General features: G+C 41.3%; 1 protein-coding gene across 1 annotated transcript in view; it reads left to right on the top strand.

Annotated features, from left to right (window-relative positions):
- Positions 1-1,355: 1,355 nt before the first annotated feature.
- Positions 1,356-16,898, top strand: part of LOC145359918 (sialic acid-binding Ig-like lectin 12) — a 57,772-nt gene continuing 42,229 nt past the window's right edge. Inside the window, exons 1-5 of the mRNA XM_080214783.1 lie at positions 1,356-1,440; positions 2,689-3,036; positions 10,363-10,665; positions 11,870-12,184; positions 13,133-13,234. Of these exons, the coding sequence (XP_080070909.1) occupies positions 1,392-1,440; positions 2,689-3,036; positions 10,363-10,665; positions 11,870-12,184; positions 13,133-13,234 (1,117 nt within the window). The 5' untranslated portion in view covers positions 1,356-1,391. The remainder of the gene's footprint in view (positions 1,441-2,688; positions 3,037-10,362; positions 10,666-11,869; positions 12,185-13,132; positions 13,235-16,898) is intronic.

The following is a 16,898-nucleotide window of genomic DNA, read 5'->3' as shown; positions in this document are numbered from 1 at the left end:
CAGGCTGCAGTTGTGTTTTCTAATATGCCATTAGAAAGCAGTTTCTGACGTGCATTGATGTCACTGGGACAATGTAACAGGTCAACTCTCAAACTAACACCAGTGTGCACGAAAGAAACTGGTGTGAAAATCTAATCAGAAAGATATTTCACTTTCACAAACTGTGTGGTGAGAAGCCCAGCATGAAGTACCTTTCATACAGTGTAAGTGCTTTGTGTGGGATTTTCCTAATGTGATGAGGAAAACAATGCTTCCAGCCCCACCTTAGAGATTCTAACTGAACCACCAGACAGTGGGGTTCTAAGATCAAAGACTACAGAATCCTACAGTGCAGAAGGAGGCCATTCGGCCCATTGAGTTTACGCCAAACACAATCCTACCCAGGCCCTATTCCCGTAACGCCACATACAACCCCACCCTACTAATCCCCCTGATACTAAGGGCCAACTTAACATGGTCAATCCACCTAACCCACACAACTTTGGACTGTGGGAGGAAATGTATGCAGACACAGGGAGAAAGTGACAGTGACCAAGGCCAGAATTTAACCTGGGTCCCTGGTGCTGTGAGGCAGCAGTGCTAACCACTGTGCCATTGTGCTGCCCATATGGAAGTTGGCAGGTCCCCACTCAGGGAATTGAACCCCGATCTCCCGCGTAACAGACAAGGATAATAACCTCTACACGAATGAGGAAGTTGCTTTCATTAAGAACTCAAGGGATACTCAATGGTGTTGTAACTCCCAGCCTGTAGGCTGCCCCTGACAATAATGATTTTGGATTAGGTATCAGTGGATTAATGCAGCTCTGGTGCTTGGGTACAAGGGATGGGGGTGGGAGATGTGTGAGCTATTTATAGTTTGAGAAAGGAAAAAATATTCTCCTGACCAATTTAACTGACATAGTTCAAGTAAGTAGAGGATTAGTGTTGCAAATGTAGAAAATAACAACAGTACTCCTGGGATGATAAGTGATTTGAATCAATGTAAAACTGATAAGTAAGCCTGATGTAAACCTTGTAAGGCGCCCACTGAATTATAATTGGAGCATTGAAGTTAGTATTGAAGCTATTAAATCAGCACCCTAGATTATGGAGCAGAAATGTGTTGGCAGGATTCTTTAATTTTTTTTGATTAAAAAGCTTCCTCAACTTAGAACTTTACAACACCGTTAAATCAAAAGAGAAAAGAAAGCAATCTTCGCTTCCCACGTAACTTCCTTCCTTAAGGTGGCAGAAAGTCATGGTATTTTACAGTTGTTGCCGGTTGCAGGGTGAAGTTCAGGTTAATTATCGGATGGAACATCCGCATTGATGTCTCAAACACACACGCACAGGATAATAACTGGTCCTGGAGCCTGAGTGTTTAAACAGCTTCGGGAAACACTGAAAAGATGCAATTCATGCTGAAGCTGCTCTTCATTTTACAAACAGGAGTTCAAGGTAAGATACTTTCTCTCTCTGCTCAGGAGATGTGTACATTTTCGGAGTGCTGGGGTATGGATGTTAGAGGCAATTGACCCATTTTTTTTTAGAATATTTCAGCGTTTTTAAAGAATGTTGTACTGCAGAGGGAGATTGCAAGTGAGGCTGAACTTGAATGATTCGGTTAAGAGCACTATTCAAAGGCCCACATCACAGTGGCTGGGTTAAATCTCCTGCTGTATAGTTTATATTTCAGTTGAGTTGATGCTTTACATAAGGATTGCCAATTCTCTCACTGATTAGGGTTGGATTATTTAAAGTTGTGTAGATCCTTGGTAAAAGTGTGTCATTCATTGCTCAGTGTTCACGCTGATATCAACAATTTCACAGAATTGGAAGCTGAAGAGTTTAGATTCTTATGGTGACATCAGAAATCTATACATTATTTGTGGTGACATCTGTCTAGTTTTACAAAGTGAAACAAATTTAAAATGGAACAAAATATTAATGTAGAACAGCTGGTCCCAAAGCGTTGCATAGTTTAGAATTAAGTCTGAGAAAAAATTTTTTAACATTAGATCCAATCGGAAGGTTATTGCAACTCGACACTGTTTAAATTGAGATTTTAATATTTCTGTTGAAAATAATGAGTAAGTAACTTCAAAATGAAGATGACAAAGCTTTATATTCCATAAGATATCGCAATCATTGGGGAGGTGTTTTAGCTAAGTCTGGTCAGTGTTTTGAGAGGACAGACAGAGACAAGAGATTCAGCACCGTAAAAAAAAATTAATGTAGAATATCAGGTCTCAAATACTCTCTTAGTTTAGAACTCAGGCTTAAAAAGATAAATAGAATCCTTACAGTGCAGAAGGAGGCTGTTCAGCCCATCAAATCTGCCCTGACAGCAATCCCACCCAGGCCCTATTCCTGTAATCCCACATATTTACCCCACTAATCCTTCTAACCTACACATCCCAGGATATTAAGGGGCAATTTAACATGGCTTCACATCTTTGGACTGTGGGAAGAAACCAAAGCTCCTGGAGGAAACCCACGCAGACACGGGGAGATCCTGCAAACTCCACTCAGACAGCAACCAAGCCGGGAATCGATCCCAGGTTCCTGTTGCTGTGAGGCAGCAGTGCTAACCATTGTGTCATCATGTTCCATGTTTCAATTGAGTTTTTGATGTTAACAGTTTATATTGAAAATCAGGACCAACTCAACTTAAAATGAAAATGACAAAGCTTTTTATTCCATCAGGTGCGTCGATCATTGGGGAGGTGACTCAGCCACGTCTGGTCAGTGTCCTGAGTGGACAGTCAGTCACAATAAACTGTACATTTATTTATAATGGAACTTCTAGTGAGTGGATTCATGCAGTCTGGTACAGAAACTCTCTGAGGGGTTCCAACAATCCCTATGGCAGCAATAAACCGACCTGCATTCCTGATGTTGCTCTGGGTCATTTGAATCACTGCGTTTCATCGCTGAAGCTTGAAAATGTTTCTTCTGATCAGTCTGATTATAATTATCTCTGTGTGGTGAAGATACCGGTTGTCTACCCGCCAATTGAGAGAAGTGGACCAGGAACACAGATACAGAGTTATGGTAAAGTGTTTGTATATCATGTAATAACTAAGAAGACATTGCAACTTTAAAGATTTACTGTAGAGTCTGCATTAATCATACGTTATAGAATCCTATAGTGCAGAAGGAGGCCATTTGGCCCATTGAGTCAGCACAATCCCACCCAGGCCCTATCCCCATAATCTTATGCATTTACCCTAGCTAGTCCCCCTGACACTAAGAGGCAACCCATCTAACCCCCACATCTTTGGACTGTGGGAGGAAACCAGAGCACCCAGAGGAAACCCACACAGACACGGGGAAAATGTGCAAACTCCACACACAGTGACCCAAGCCAGGAATCGAGTCCAGGTCCCTGGTGCTGTTAGGCAGCTGTGCTAAAACTGTACCACCATGCCACCCCTATAGATGCAACATGTTCACCACTTATACAATCAATAATTATTAATAGACAAAAAAATGTTGCACCAGGTTGTTTAAGCAAATTGTGTTGCTACCCAGAAGAGTACAAGTAAATGAGTGAGAATGATGTTCCCTAAACCTGGCTTGTGATCACTTGTTACTATAGAGTCTGAGGAGGTACAAAGGCCATCAATAAGGTGAATCCCTTCCATTTTCATTATCTATTACATTCATACCACAAGGATGGCACGGTGGCACAGTGGTTTGCACTGCTGCCTCACAGTGCCAGGGACCCAGGTTTGATTCCCAGCTTGGTTCACTGTCTGAACGGAGTCTGCATGTCCTCCCCGAGTCTGCATGGGTTTTCTCTGGGTGTTCTGGTTTCCTCCCATAGTCCAATGATGTGTGGATTTAGGTTGATTGGCCATGCTAAGTTGACCCTTAGTATCAGGGGGATTAGCAGGGTAAATACGAGGGGTTATGGGAATAGGGCCTGGCTGGGGTTGTAGTTGATGCAGACTCAATGGGCTGAATGGCCTCCTTCTGCATTGGAGGGATTCTATGATTATCCCTCTGTTTCATATTTGTTTGTTATACAATCATTCAAACATTACTCTTTTCAAGATTTACTGGATTTGTTAAACATGTTTAGGTGGGATTTTCCGGCCTCACTCACTCTGAAACTGGAAAATCCTGCCTGAGGTCAATGAACCTTTCCTTCTTCTGCTTTTCGCATGCTGTGATTACCATTGCGGGTGGTTTGGTAAAATTCGCCAAGTTAATAACGTTCTCGGTTAGCTTTTCAAGACTTTGATCTTGAGTTCAAGTTAATAGTCGAAATACCTAAAGCTATTCATTATTACATGTGTTGAGGCAAAAGATTGAAACCATTCCAGTGTGTAGTTTACAGTGACTGACACTCTATTCAGATGTGGAGATGCTGGCATTGGACTGGGGTAAACACAGTAAGAAATCTCACAACACCAGGTTAAAGTCCAACCAGTTTATTTGATAGTAGACCCACAAGCTTTCGGAAACACTGTTCCTTCGTCAACTGTGTGGAAGGTTCTGATCAAAGAAGGGCATATAAAGTCACACACAGTTAACAGAATACTGATTAGAATGCAAGTCTTTACAACTAATCTGCTATTCAAGTCTTAAAGATGCAGACAATGCGAGTGGAGATAGCATTAGGTATAGGTGTTGTCAGGCTTTTTACTTTATTCAGAAACATATCTGAGAGACAAATAGTCCTGCTCCTACAGAATGTCTGTCTGACACCAAGGCTGTGTAATATATTTATATCTTTTGGTTATAGAAAAACAGGAGGTCTTATACATCGAGATAATAGAATCTCTACAGAACAGAAGGGGGCAATTCGGCCCTTTGAGTCTGCACTGACTCTCTCTGACAGAGTACATCACCCACACACTTTCTCCCATTCTATCCTTGTAACCCTACACATTTGCCATGGCCAATCCACCTACCATGCACATCTTTGGACTGTGGGAGGAAACCAGCGCACCCAATGGAAGCCCACACAGATACAGGCAGAATGTACACGGATAGTCACCCAAGGCTGGAATTGAGCCTGGGTCCCTGCAGTAGTGTTAACCACTGTGCCTCTGTGCAGCAATAAATTGGTCACAGAGCTGATACAGATGGTCTCTTTTCTGCATTGTGTGATATTCCCGTCTCACAGCAGGGATAGCTCCCTGTCAGCTTTACCATCTCTTTATTGTTTTGGCTACCTTTCCCATCATGCTGCAAAGGCTCCCACAGCTGATTCTGAAACTATGAATATTCAAATTAAATATTGAAGTTGTAAATACACAACTATGTGAGTTTCAATATCAAATTATTTCACTTCAATGTATGCCCAGTAATATAAAATCAATAATCCAATAAAAGTTTGAAAATGTTAAAAATACACAGCAGGTCAGTCAGGATCACTAAAGGGAAAAGTTACCATAGAATCTCTAGAGTGCAGAATGAGGCCATTCGGCCCACTGAGTCCACACTGACCCTCTGACAAAGCATCTTACATTCCCCCCAACCCCCTTAATGCTTTGGTTCAAAGCTTTAATCAAAGCTATTACATAAAATCAATTATGATAAAATTGCACAAGTGTGTGATACATTGCTATTTGTAAGAAAGTATCAAACAGGGGATTTCAGAAAGCAAATAGAAATTTGCCATGGAAAGATTACAGCTTGAGACTAAAAAGGTCATGTCAGGAATCACAACCTGCCCACAATGTCCAATAGCATTTTCAAATGCTGATACTGTTACAGCAGGAGTGATACACAAAGGAATAATTAATGCAATAACATGCTTTATTGTGTCACATACACAGATATAAAACTCAGTTCTCAGAGAAAATTATTAACTTTAACCGCACTGGCAATAAGTTAGTGCAGTTTTTCCAAAATGGTTTTGTTGATGCCATTTGTAATTATTCAAAGATCTCCATCATGGTTTAGGGTAAATTTTCCATAGCTATTTGGATTATGCAACATTTTCTGCTGATCATTATCTCTAAGAATTTACAATTTTTAAAATTGGTTACATTGTCTACATTTGTAGCATCAAAATCCTACATGCATTGCGATGGCTTTTGTATAATACATATTAGAACATAGAACATTACAGCGCAGAACAGGCCCTTCGGCCCACGATGTTGCGCTGACCAGTTAAAAAACAATGACCCTCTAACCTAAACCAAACCCTTTCCATCCATAAACCTATCCACGGATCTCTTAAACGCCCCCAAACTAGGCGCATCCACAACTGCAGCAGGCAGGGCATTCCAATCCCTCACCACCCTCTGGGTAAAGAACCTACCCCTGACATCCGTCCTATAACTACCACCCCTTAATTTAAAGCTATGCCCCCTCGTGCTAGCTTTCTCCATCCGAGGAAAAAGGCGATCACTGTCCACCCTATCCAAACCTCTGATCATCTTATATGTTTCAATAAGGTCCCCTCGCAGCCGCCTTCTTTCTAATGAAAACAACCTCAAATCCCTCAGTCTCTCCTCATAGGACCTCCCCTCCATACCAGGCAACATCCTGGTAAACCTCCTCTGCACCCTCTCCAAAGCCTCCACATCCTTCCTATAATGTGGGGACCAGAACTGCACACAATGCTCCAAGTGCGGACGCACCAGAGTTTTGTACAGTTGCAACATGACGCTGCGGCTCTTAAATTCAATCCCCCTTCCAATAAACGCCAAGACACCGTATGCCTTCCTAACAACCCTATCTACTTGATTCCCAACTTTCAGGGATCTATGTACACATACACCTAGATCCCTCTGTTCATCCACACTATTCAGAGTCCTACCGTTAGCCCTATACTCTACACATCCATTATTCCTGCCAAAGTGAATTACCTCACACTTTTCCGCATTAAACTCCATACTCCACCTCTCGGCCCAGCTCTGCAACTTGTCCAAGTCTCCCTGTAGACTAAGACACCCTTCCTCACTATCTACCACACCTCTGACTTTGGTGTCATCAGCAAATTTACTAATCCACCCAGCTATACCCTCATCCAGATCATTTATAAAAATTACAAACAGCAGTGGCCCCAAAACAGATCGCTGAGGCACACCACTCGTAACTGAACTCCATGTCGAATACTTACCATCAACCACCACCCTCTGTCTCCTATCCGCCAGCCAATTCCTAATCCAATTTCCTAAATCACCCTCAATCCCATACATCTGCAATTTCTGCAGAAGGCTTCCATGATGAACCTTATCAAACGCCTTACTAAAGTCCATATACACCACGTCAACTGCCTTACCCCCATCCACCTCTTTGGTCACTTTCTCAAAAAACTCAATAAGGCTAGTAAGGCACGACCTACCCTCCACAAAACCATGCTGACTATCTCTAATCATTTCATTACTCTCCAAATAACTATAAATCCTATCCCTAATAATTTTTTCTAAAACCTTGCCCACAACAGAAGTAAGACTCACCGGTCTATAATTCCCGGGGAAGTCTCTGTTCCCCTTCTTAAACAATGGGACAACATTCGCTAACCTCCAATCTTCTGGCACTATACCGGTGACCAACGACGACCTGAAGATCAGACCCAGAGGCTCTGCAATCTCCTCCCTTGCCTCCCAGAGAATCCTAGGGCAAATCCCGTCCGGCCCAGGGGACTTATCTATTTTCAAACCCTCAAGAACAACTAGCACATCCTCCTTGTCAACTGCAATACTGTCCATCTTACAACCCTGTAACCCAGTGTTCTCCACAGCTACATTTATGTCCCCCTGCGTGAACACCGAAGAGAAATATTGGTTCAATGCCTCTCCAATCTCTTCCGGTTCCACACATAAATTCCCACTGCTGTCTCTGACTGGCCCTAATCTTGCCCTAACCAACCTTTTGTTCTTAACATATCTATAGAACGTCTTAGGATTCTCCTTAATTCCATCAGCCAAAGTCTTCTCATGTCCTCTTTTAGCCCTTCTTAACTCTCTCTTTAACTCCCTCCTAGCCAATCTAAAGCTCTCTAGTGCACTACCTGAGCCCTCAAGTCTCATCCGGACATAAGCCTCCTTTTTCTTTTTAACCAGCAAAACAACTTTCCTAGTGCACCATGATTCCCTAGCTCGACCAATTCCTCTTTGCCTGACAGGGACATACATATCAAGGACTCGCAGTAGCTGCTCCTTGAAAAAACTCCACATTTCGGACGTTCCGAGACCCTGTAGTCTCCTAGTCCAACCTATGCTTCCTAATTCTCTCCTAATAGCCTATTGGAATTAGCCTAGTGTGAATTGGAATTCACACTAGATACTGTATACTCTTATGTTGGCTTCAGTCCCAGTTTGTCAATCGCTTCAATTCAAAATATTCTTCCTTGTCTTCAAGTGCATCCGTGCCCTCACTCCTTTCTTTCTGTGTAACCTCCTCAAGCCCGACAATAATCTGAATCTGTGTTCTTTCAATTCTAACCACTTGTGTGTGCTGAGTTGCTTTGTCTTACCATTGACAGCTGTGTTTTCAGTTATCCAGTATCCAAGTTCTGGATTTGTTGTAGTTTTAAGTTTGTCCATCTTATCCGCAAATGCGGTTAGCTTTTCCGGACTTTGTCCTCAAGTTCCAACGAATGTTCGAAGTGCCTAATGCAGTTCATCATTGTTACTTGTATGAGCAGCAATATAAAATTGATAATCCAGTAAGAGCTTGAAAATGTTGTAAATACACAGCAGATATGTTAGCATCTCCAAAGCAAAGAGTTCAGTTAATGTTTTGGCTCAAAGTTTTAATCAAAGCCAATACATTTAATTGACAAACCACAATGAACTTGGACAAATATGTGATAGGTTCCTTAAAAACCATTCTTAAACATGTTTCTATTGTGAAGCTTTTGATCAATGTCCTGGTATCTCCGTTTATAAATCAATGTTAAAATTGGTCAGTGATGCTCTGTGAAATGCATGGGTGATTTTGCTATATAAATGCTGTTGTACCTATTGCGTTCAATGAATGAAAAATTATTGGCACTGGGCTCATAATATTTCAACCAACAATTGTGGCATGTGAGAGACTGAGGGGGGAAAAGAACCATAAACCTACTGTAATGACCTCAACGAGGTGCATGAAGTTGGCCTCTTGGAGTATGAGAAAAAAAGGCGGCACGGTGGCACAGTGGTTAGCACTGATGCCCCACAGCACCAGAGACCCAGCTTTAATTCCCGGCCTGGGTCACAGTCTGAGTGGAGTTTGCACATTCTCCCCAAGTCTGTGTGGGATTCCTCCGGGTGCTTCTGTTTCGTCCCACATCCAAAAGATGTGTGGGTTAGGTGAATTGGCCATGCTAAATTCTCCCTTAGTATGCCTGAACAGGTAGCAGAATGTAGTGACTCAGGAATTTTCACAGTAACTTTGCTGCAGTATCAATGTAAGCCTACTTATGACACGAATAAATTAACGTTGTCTTTGAGCCCAATATTCCCTGATTGAGATATTGTTTGCCTGCTCAATCAGGGAGTCTCACCTATATCTATTGAGGAACGTCAGGCCTACTGACACTCCAGAATCTGACTTTGTACCTGAAGCACCCTAAATGTTGGAATTGAGGTTTTGGAGTCACATATAGGCCAGATTGGGTAAAGACAGCAGATTTCCATCCCTAAAGGACATTAGTGAACTACATGGATTTTTACAACAATTGTTTCATGGTCATCATCAGATTTTTTAATTCCAGGCTCTTTTTAAATTCAAATTTCACCATTTGGGATTCAAACTGAGGTCTCCAGAGAATTACCCTGGGTCTCTGGATTACTAATCTAGCAAAAATACCACTACACCACCACCTCACCTGGATGACTGAGAGGTCATCAGGACTCGAAACATTGGCTTTATTCTTTCTCCACAGACCATACTGAAGTTTTCGAATAAGCTTCCTGTTGTATTAGGCTCTATCTTTCGCCAAAGGCTTTTGGGAATTCCTGTGCGTGTCCATTGTTGATGTCAATGCAGCAGAACATATAGGATGTCACCTATGGGAAATGTGCACAAAATAATTGTTCTCAGTGTAAGCATAAAGTAATAATGCAAAAGGTGACAGAGCTATTGGAAGTACCTTATAATAACTTGGGGTTAATCACAGAGAAGAATCCCAATATACATTAATCAAAATACGCTCATATAAGCCAAGTATGTTTCTGCTACCATTAAATTGTCTTAGTGTGTCATTACTGTTACCCAGTAGGTAAGATAAAGCTTAGGACTATGGTGTGTCAGTTACTGTGATCAGATAATTACTACTTAAAAATTACAATATGTAATCCTAATTGAACAGTGATGTAGAATGACGTGTGTATTTCTTGAATGTATCTTATTCCTTGATTTGTTTAATGTAAAGGGAAGGTTACTTTACTTGTAATCTGACTACCTTTTCTTTCCCTTTCTTCTCAGGACTCCCTAAAATTTCCACTGGGGATGGTACTTTAGTTGTTGGACACAAGTTCAACTTGACCTGCTCTGCCAAGGGGTTGTACTTTGAGAACATTACCTTTACCTGGGCATGTCATGGAGCAAACACCATAAAAAACATCACTATACTGGCCTCAAGGACAATAGCAAATGGTACACCTGTTGCCTCCAGCCAGTTTGAAATCACCCCAAAAATAACCGACCATGGAACTGTCTGCACATGTCACATAAAGCATGCGACGTTCAACCAGCCAGTGAGAACTGAGATCAAACTGCACGTTATGTGTGAGTATGGATTTTTTTACATTTTGATTACTCTGTAATGCTATTTTTTTGTTTTAAGTCCGGACCCCCTCTTATTATCTCTTCCATATTCTCTGTTTGCAGCCAGAATTTAGGTATCTGTGCCATGCCTATGTATCCTCAATTTCATAGGAACATAGGACAGAGAAACATAGGATTTAGATCCAGGTGTAGGCCATTTGACCTTTGAACTCACTCTATCGTTCCAATATAATCAGGGCTGATCTGACTGTGGTCTCAACTCCACTTTTCCGTCTACTCCATGTAAATTTTGGCTGTCTTGTTTGTCAAATATCTATTCAACTAAGACTTGAATAAGTTTAAACACTCAGCCTTCACTACATGCTGGTGAAGTGAATTCCACAGATTAACAACCCTCTGAGGAAAAAAAACTCAACTTTGTCTAAAAAGATTCTTAAACCATGTCTCCAATTTCAGTCCCCCCACAAGAAGAAACATTATCCGTCTATCTACTCAGAAAGGTGCCCTCAAAATCTTAAACGCTTTAATATGATCAACTCCAATGGGTATTACTCCAAACAGAGCAGTATTTCTACATAGGATAACCCTTCTTCCAGGAATGGGATTCCTCCATGTCCATTTTGTCTGCTGTTCCAGAACTGGTCCTATTATTTTTATCACCCTTTTCCTTTCTCTTTTCTCCCTCTGTTGGGCCCTTTTTCTCACCCTTCCTGTTACTCTGTCATACCTCCTTTCATTTCTCTCTTCTTGGGTATAGCCTAACGCTAACCTTTCACTGTTCCTCTATTTTCATACTCTCCTGGTGTTCTCTCAGTTTTCATTCCTCCTTAGACAAATCCATAACTGCCCTTCTTGTCTTTCAATAATCACTGCCTCTGTATGAACAGCAATCCCAACTGCTGCACGCTGTTCTCTTTTCTATCTTCCACCCCAGTGCACCTCATGAGCGCTAATGCTGATAATCTGCCTCCTGTCCTGTTTACTTTCCCTCCTCTGACTTTGTGAACTTTTCCAGCAGAATAATAATCACCGTCTCTCTACACAGTTTATGTTTTGAGTTCACCGTTAAGAATCATTTTGGGGTGTTTTCCTATCAGAAATGTGTTATTTAGGAGCAGGTTCTTGTTAAGTAATTCTATCTATGTATGCATTCATTATATTCATATGTTTTTTATGATTAAATGTACATTATCTTTACTGTTAGATGAACCGCAAGATCCCACTATAATGTATAGATTGGCCAGCAATGACACTTATCGTCATCAGACCAAGAGCTCGATCACTGTCCCAATGGACTCGTTCCTGGAACTGAAATGTTGTGTGGATAGTAACCCAAGTTCCACTGTGATCTGGATGAAGGACAGTGAAAACTACACTGAGATCTTACAACTTGAATCTGAATTGAATAGTTCAAATGTAAAGATAAGAAGTTTCCAACCTATAGAAGGAGGAGTGTACTGGTGTGTCGCGAACAATAGCTATGGCTGGAGAAACGCAAGTGTTCATATAGGTGTGAAAGGTAAACATGCTTGTTAAAATACGTGTGTGAAGAATACAGTGTTTCTTACCAGGGAATAATACTTTCAGAAAATTGGGAGCACAGATGAACTGTCAAGTATCTTCTCTCCTGGGCTCATTTGTATTATTTATTCTACTTTAAACTGGACTCGTACAGAAAATAATACGTCCCATCCTCAAAACATGGAAATGTTTAACCACTTATGGGTTAACACACATTTGTCCATGATTGATATTATTTTTTATAAGACCATAAGATATAGGAACAGAATTCGATCATTTATCCCATCAAGTCTGTTCCACCGTTATTCAGTCATGGCTGATAAGTTTCTCAACCCCATTCTCCTGTCTTTTCCCCATACCCTTTGAACACCTTATCAATCAAGAACCTATCTATCTCTGTTTTAATTACATAAATGACCTGTCCTTCACAGCCTTTTGTAGCAGTAAATTCCACAGATTCACCACCTTCTGGCTGAAGAAATTTGCAGTTCTATAATGTTGTCCCTTTATTCTGAGGCTGTGCCCTTGGATCCTAATCTCTCCTACTGATGGAGACATCTTCCCCACGTCCACTCTATTAAGGCCTTTCAGTATTCTATAAGTTTCAGTAAGATCCCCCCAACCCCCCATCCTTCTGAATTCCATTGAGTACAGCCCCAGATACATAGCCTTAACATCAGCAATTTGCTTTTCCACAGCACTTTTTAGTGTTTGGCAATTAGAAGATGAACCTAGGCAATGTTAATGATTAATTGCAATATGTGATGGGTACAAAATTGAAGAAAATTCCTACGCTATTATCATATAAACATTTAAAGAATTGCATTCATACAACATTTATTCGTGTCTCTCAATGATATTCTCTAGCACTTTGAATACATTGTTTAAATGTTGTGGCTGTTGTCATTAATTGTGATTTCATCATGATTTATTATCTCTTTCACAGATATTCGATTATTTCACATTCTCGTTTCAGTCAGTGCTGTTAGTGGATTCATCACTGTGGTAACAATATGCTTGTATCTGATCTGCAAGAGACAATTGAAAGGTAAAACTTAAAATAAGGCATTGGGCATAGGTGTTAACCTTACCATTGACATCAATAGCGAGCTGTAAAATGATGTGGTTTTCCACTAGCTGGTGTGACTCTAGCCCTTTGCAATAATTGTTTGTGAATGTTCTTGCTTGTCAGGTTATTTTTTTCATGTCCCAGTCTCTCACTGGGACTAAATAGGTTGCACACATCAAGCTAGAGCTTTCTAGAATATCTTTTTCAACATTCAGAATTTCGCCACTTGTGTTTTGGATGTTATATGATGATTTGCGACACCAGAAAGTTAGGAGATAAATTGGATTGTGGATAAAGACAAAACTACTATATTATCTTGCAATACTGAAACCAACATTTTCTATTAATCCAGTATGGGAAATATTTAGCAGTCATGGTTGAACTACGATGCAGGAAGTGAAAGGTTATTTCTATCTCAGTAAAATTCTCCAAGTTTCAGTTATAAATTGTACTGAAATATCAGGATATTGAAGGATTCTGAAAAATTTGTACTAAAGACTGAAAATTTTCTAAACTTCTTGGTCAAGAAAATTGTGCCTGGGGAGTGCCTTGTGAAATGACAAGATATTCAAAGGGTAGACAAAGCTGGATTTTGATGGTACACGTGTATTCCAGGAGTCAGCTGTCAAAGAACAGTGTTTTTATTGCACAAAATAAAATAAACAGAAACCACAAGCCTTGGTGAACACATGTTCCATTGGGGACTAAAAGCTAATGAACCCACTCAGGGTCTTGCTTTATATAAGGTTTGTAAAGTTCATTAGTGTCATAAGTAGGCTTTCATCAATGCTACAATGAGGTTATTGTGAAAATGCCTTAGTCGCCACACTCTGGCGCCTGTTCAGGTACAGTGAGGGAGAATTTAGCATGGCCAATGCACGTAACCAGCATGTCTTTCAGACTGTAGGAGAAAACTGGACCACCCAGAGCAAACCCACGCAGGAAAAACATGCAAACTTCACGGACAGTGACCCAAGCTGGGAATCAAACCCAAGTTCCTGGCGCTGTGAGGCAGCAGTGCTAACCACTGTGCCACCATGCCACCACATTGGTATCTGAGCTCCAACTGGTTGGTTAATTACCAATCTCCAGGGAGCTTGTATCCAACGAGCCTGACTGGGAAGTCAATTAGTGATTTCCCCATGCAAGTCATGGGGGTTATCACAATGTGTTGGTAAGCCACTAGACTCTATAATACAGGACAAAATTACTAAGAGGAGGGACAGGGCTAGTTGGCACATAGCTTTAAAGGGCAGGTTATGTTTGAACGAACTCATAGAATCTTTTAAAAACAGTGAGAAATTGCAACGGATGCAGGCAATGTCAGCTTTCAAAAAATATTTGCTAAATTATAAAGAGCTTCACAATAAAAGTAGTGACTTGTGCACTTAGCCCCAGGAATTATTGAAGAGCGCAAAGCAAAGAGTCAAGATAAAGAAAGTTTCTTGGTCAGACTTCATTTGTAGTATTGTGAGCAGTCTTGGGCCCCATAACCAAGGAAGGATGTGCTGGCCTTGGAAAGGATCCACAGGAAGTTCAGAAGAATGATCCCTGGAATAAAGAGTTTGTCATATGACGTACAGTTGACGACTCTGGGTCTGTACTCGTTGAAGCTTAGAAGGATGAGGGGGAATCTTATTGAAACTTACAGGATACTGCGAGGCCTGGAAAGTGTGGACATGGAGAGGATGTTTCCACTAGTAGGATAAACTAGAACCAGAGGGCACAATCTCAGGCTAAAGGGATGATCCTTTAAAACAGAGATGAGGAGGAATTTCTTCAGCCAGAGAGTAGTGAATCTAAGGAACTTGTTGCCGCAGAAGGCTGTGGAGGCCAGGTCATTGAATGTCTTTAAGACAAAGGTAGATATGTTCTTGATTAATAAGGGGATCAGGGCTTATGGGGAAAAGGCAGGAGAATAGGGATGAGAAAAATATCAGCCATGATTGAATGGTGGAGCAGATTCGATGGGCTGAGTGGCCTAATTCTGCTCTTATGTCATATGGACAATTTGACTGTTATTCCACAGAGATCTGTATTAGTTCACTTCTAATAGTACTTAAATTATCTGTTTCCAGGAGTTGAGGCAAAAATGTCAACTTTGGGGTCATGTGAAATTGAAAGACATAGAAACTTGTGATCAGAGTGTCAAAGATAGGCTTAACAAAATTGGAACATGGGTAGCAGATGCAATTCAACATGGAAATAAATTGAGTTAATAGACTTTTAAATGAAAGAAAAGATGATTTATGTGAATTTGATTTTTGGAGAAAACTAGGTGTGCAAATAGACAAGTAAACAAGGAAGGCCAAAGAACTGTAAACAGATTCTGTACTTTAGCATCTGGATTCCTAGGATGGAATTTTCCAGCGCTCCTCGGGTTTTTTGGCCATGGAGATAGCTCGCCATTTGCTGCCGGTGGGATCTTCCAGTCCTGCCAATGTCAACAGCATTTTGCATGGCTCTTACCCTCCGTCACTGGGGAGTCCATGATGGGGATTGCCATCAGCAAGACTGGAAGATCCTGCCAGCAGGAAGGGCCGGAAAATTCAGCCCATAGGATGTGAAAAAGAATTGTGCTGAACTTGTTTGATTTGCCGAGGTTAGAATGTTGTTTGTAAACTTGAGCTGCCATTAGAGGACGAGGAAAAAGGAAGGTTGGAAAAGGTGTAGCCTGGATTCACTGGAGTATTATAAGGAATGAGGAGTTATGAGGACATTTCAGAAGATGGGGTTTTTTGACTAAAGCTAAGGTGATCAAAGTCATTCTGAAAGAAGATTATGATAAGGTAACTGATGAGAGATTGGGCCACATCTCCTTGGAGTGGTAATCAGCATCAGGTTGCCACTCCATATTCAATTACTCAAAAGATTATTCTTCAGACCTTCTCTCACCTGATCTTTGGACTTGGGCCAGGTGAAATCCAGGCATTTCCAAGGCCAAACATCAAAATGCAGGAGGGTGGGAGTGAGAAGGGGTGGTTAGTTAAGGATGGGGGCTGCCCCCTTCGAGATCAGGGATCTGGGGGGAGTCCCCGAGAGGTATTGGGAGGATCCCTTGATGTAGCCAGACTGGGCGTTTGCAATGATTACTCAGAACTTAGGAGAAGTTTTAACTCTTCTAACTTTTTCAGAGGAACTGTTGGTATAGCCTTGTCAAAATCATCCATAGTATGCAATTTAAATTGCATCTTTGGTTAGTATACAGCTGTTTCTTGCATGTTATTCAGACAAAGCGTACCATTCATGGAGAAGGAAAGGAAAGAGTGCCAAATGTAGTGTTACAGTTATGGCCAGGGTGTAGAGGAAGGTCAACTTAATGTAAGGTAGGTCCATTCAAAAGTCTGATAGCAGCAGAGAAGATTAGCTGTTCTTGAGTCAGTTGGTTCATGACCTCAGGCTTTAGTATCTTTTTCCCACCAGAAGAAGATGGAAAAGAGACTGTCTGGGTAGCACGGGGTCTTTAATTATGCTGGCTACTTTTCTGAGGCAGCAGGAAGTGTGGACATAGTCAATGGATCAGAGGCTGGTCTGCGTGATGGACTGGGCTACATTCACAACCTTTTGTAGTTTCTTGCAGTCTAGGGCAGGGCAGAGCAGAAGCCATACCAAGCTGGGTGATACCATCAGAAAGAATGCTTTC

This window comes from Carcharhinus amblyrhynchos, chromosome 29 (genome assembly GCF_965287045.1).
Source record: "Carcharhinus amblyrhynchos chromosome 29, sCarAmb.v2.hapA, whole genome shotgun sequence".
Lineage (NCBI taxonomy): Eukaryota > Metazoa > Chordata > Chondrichthyes > Carcharhiniformes > Carcharhinidae > Carcharhinus > Carcharhinus amblyrhynchos.
The sequence above is the reverse complement of the archived record's forward strand: the minus strand, read 5'-3'. Positions and strand labels throughout refer to the sequence as shown.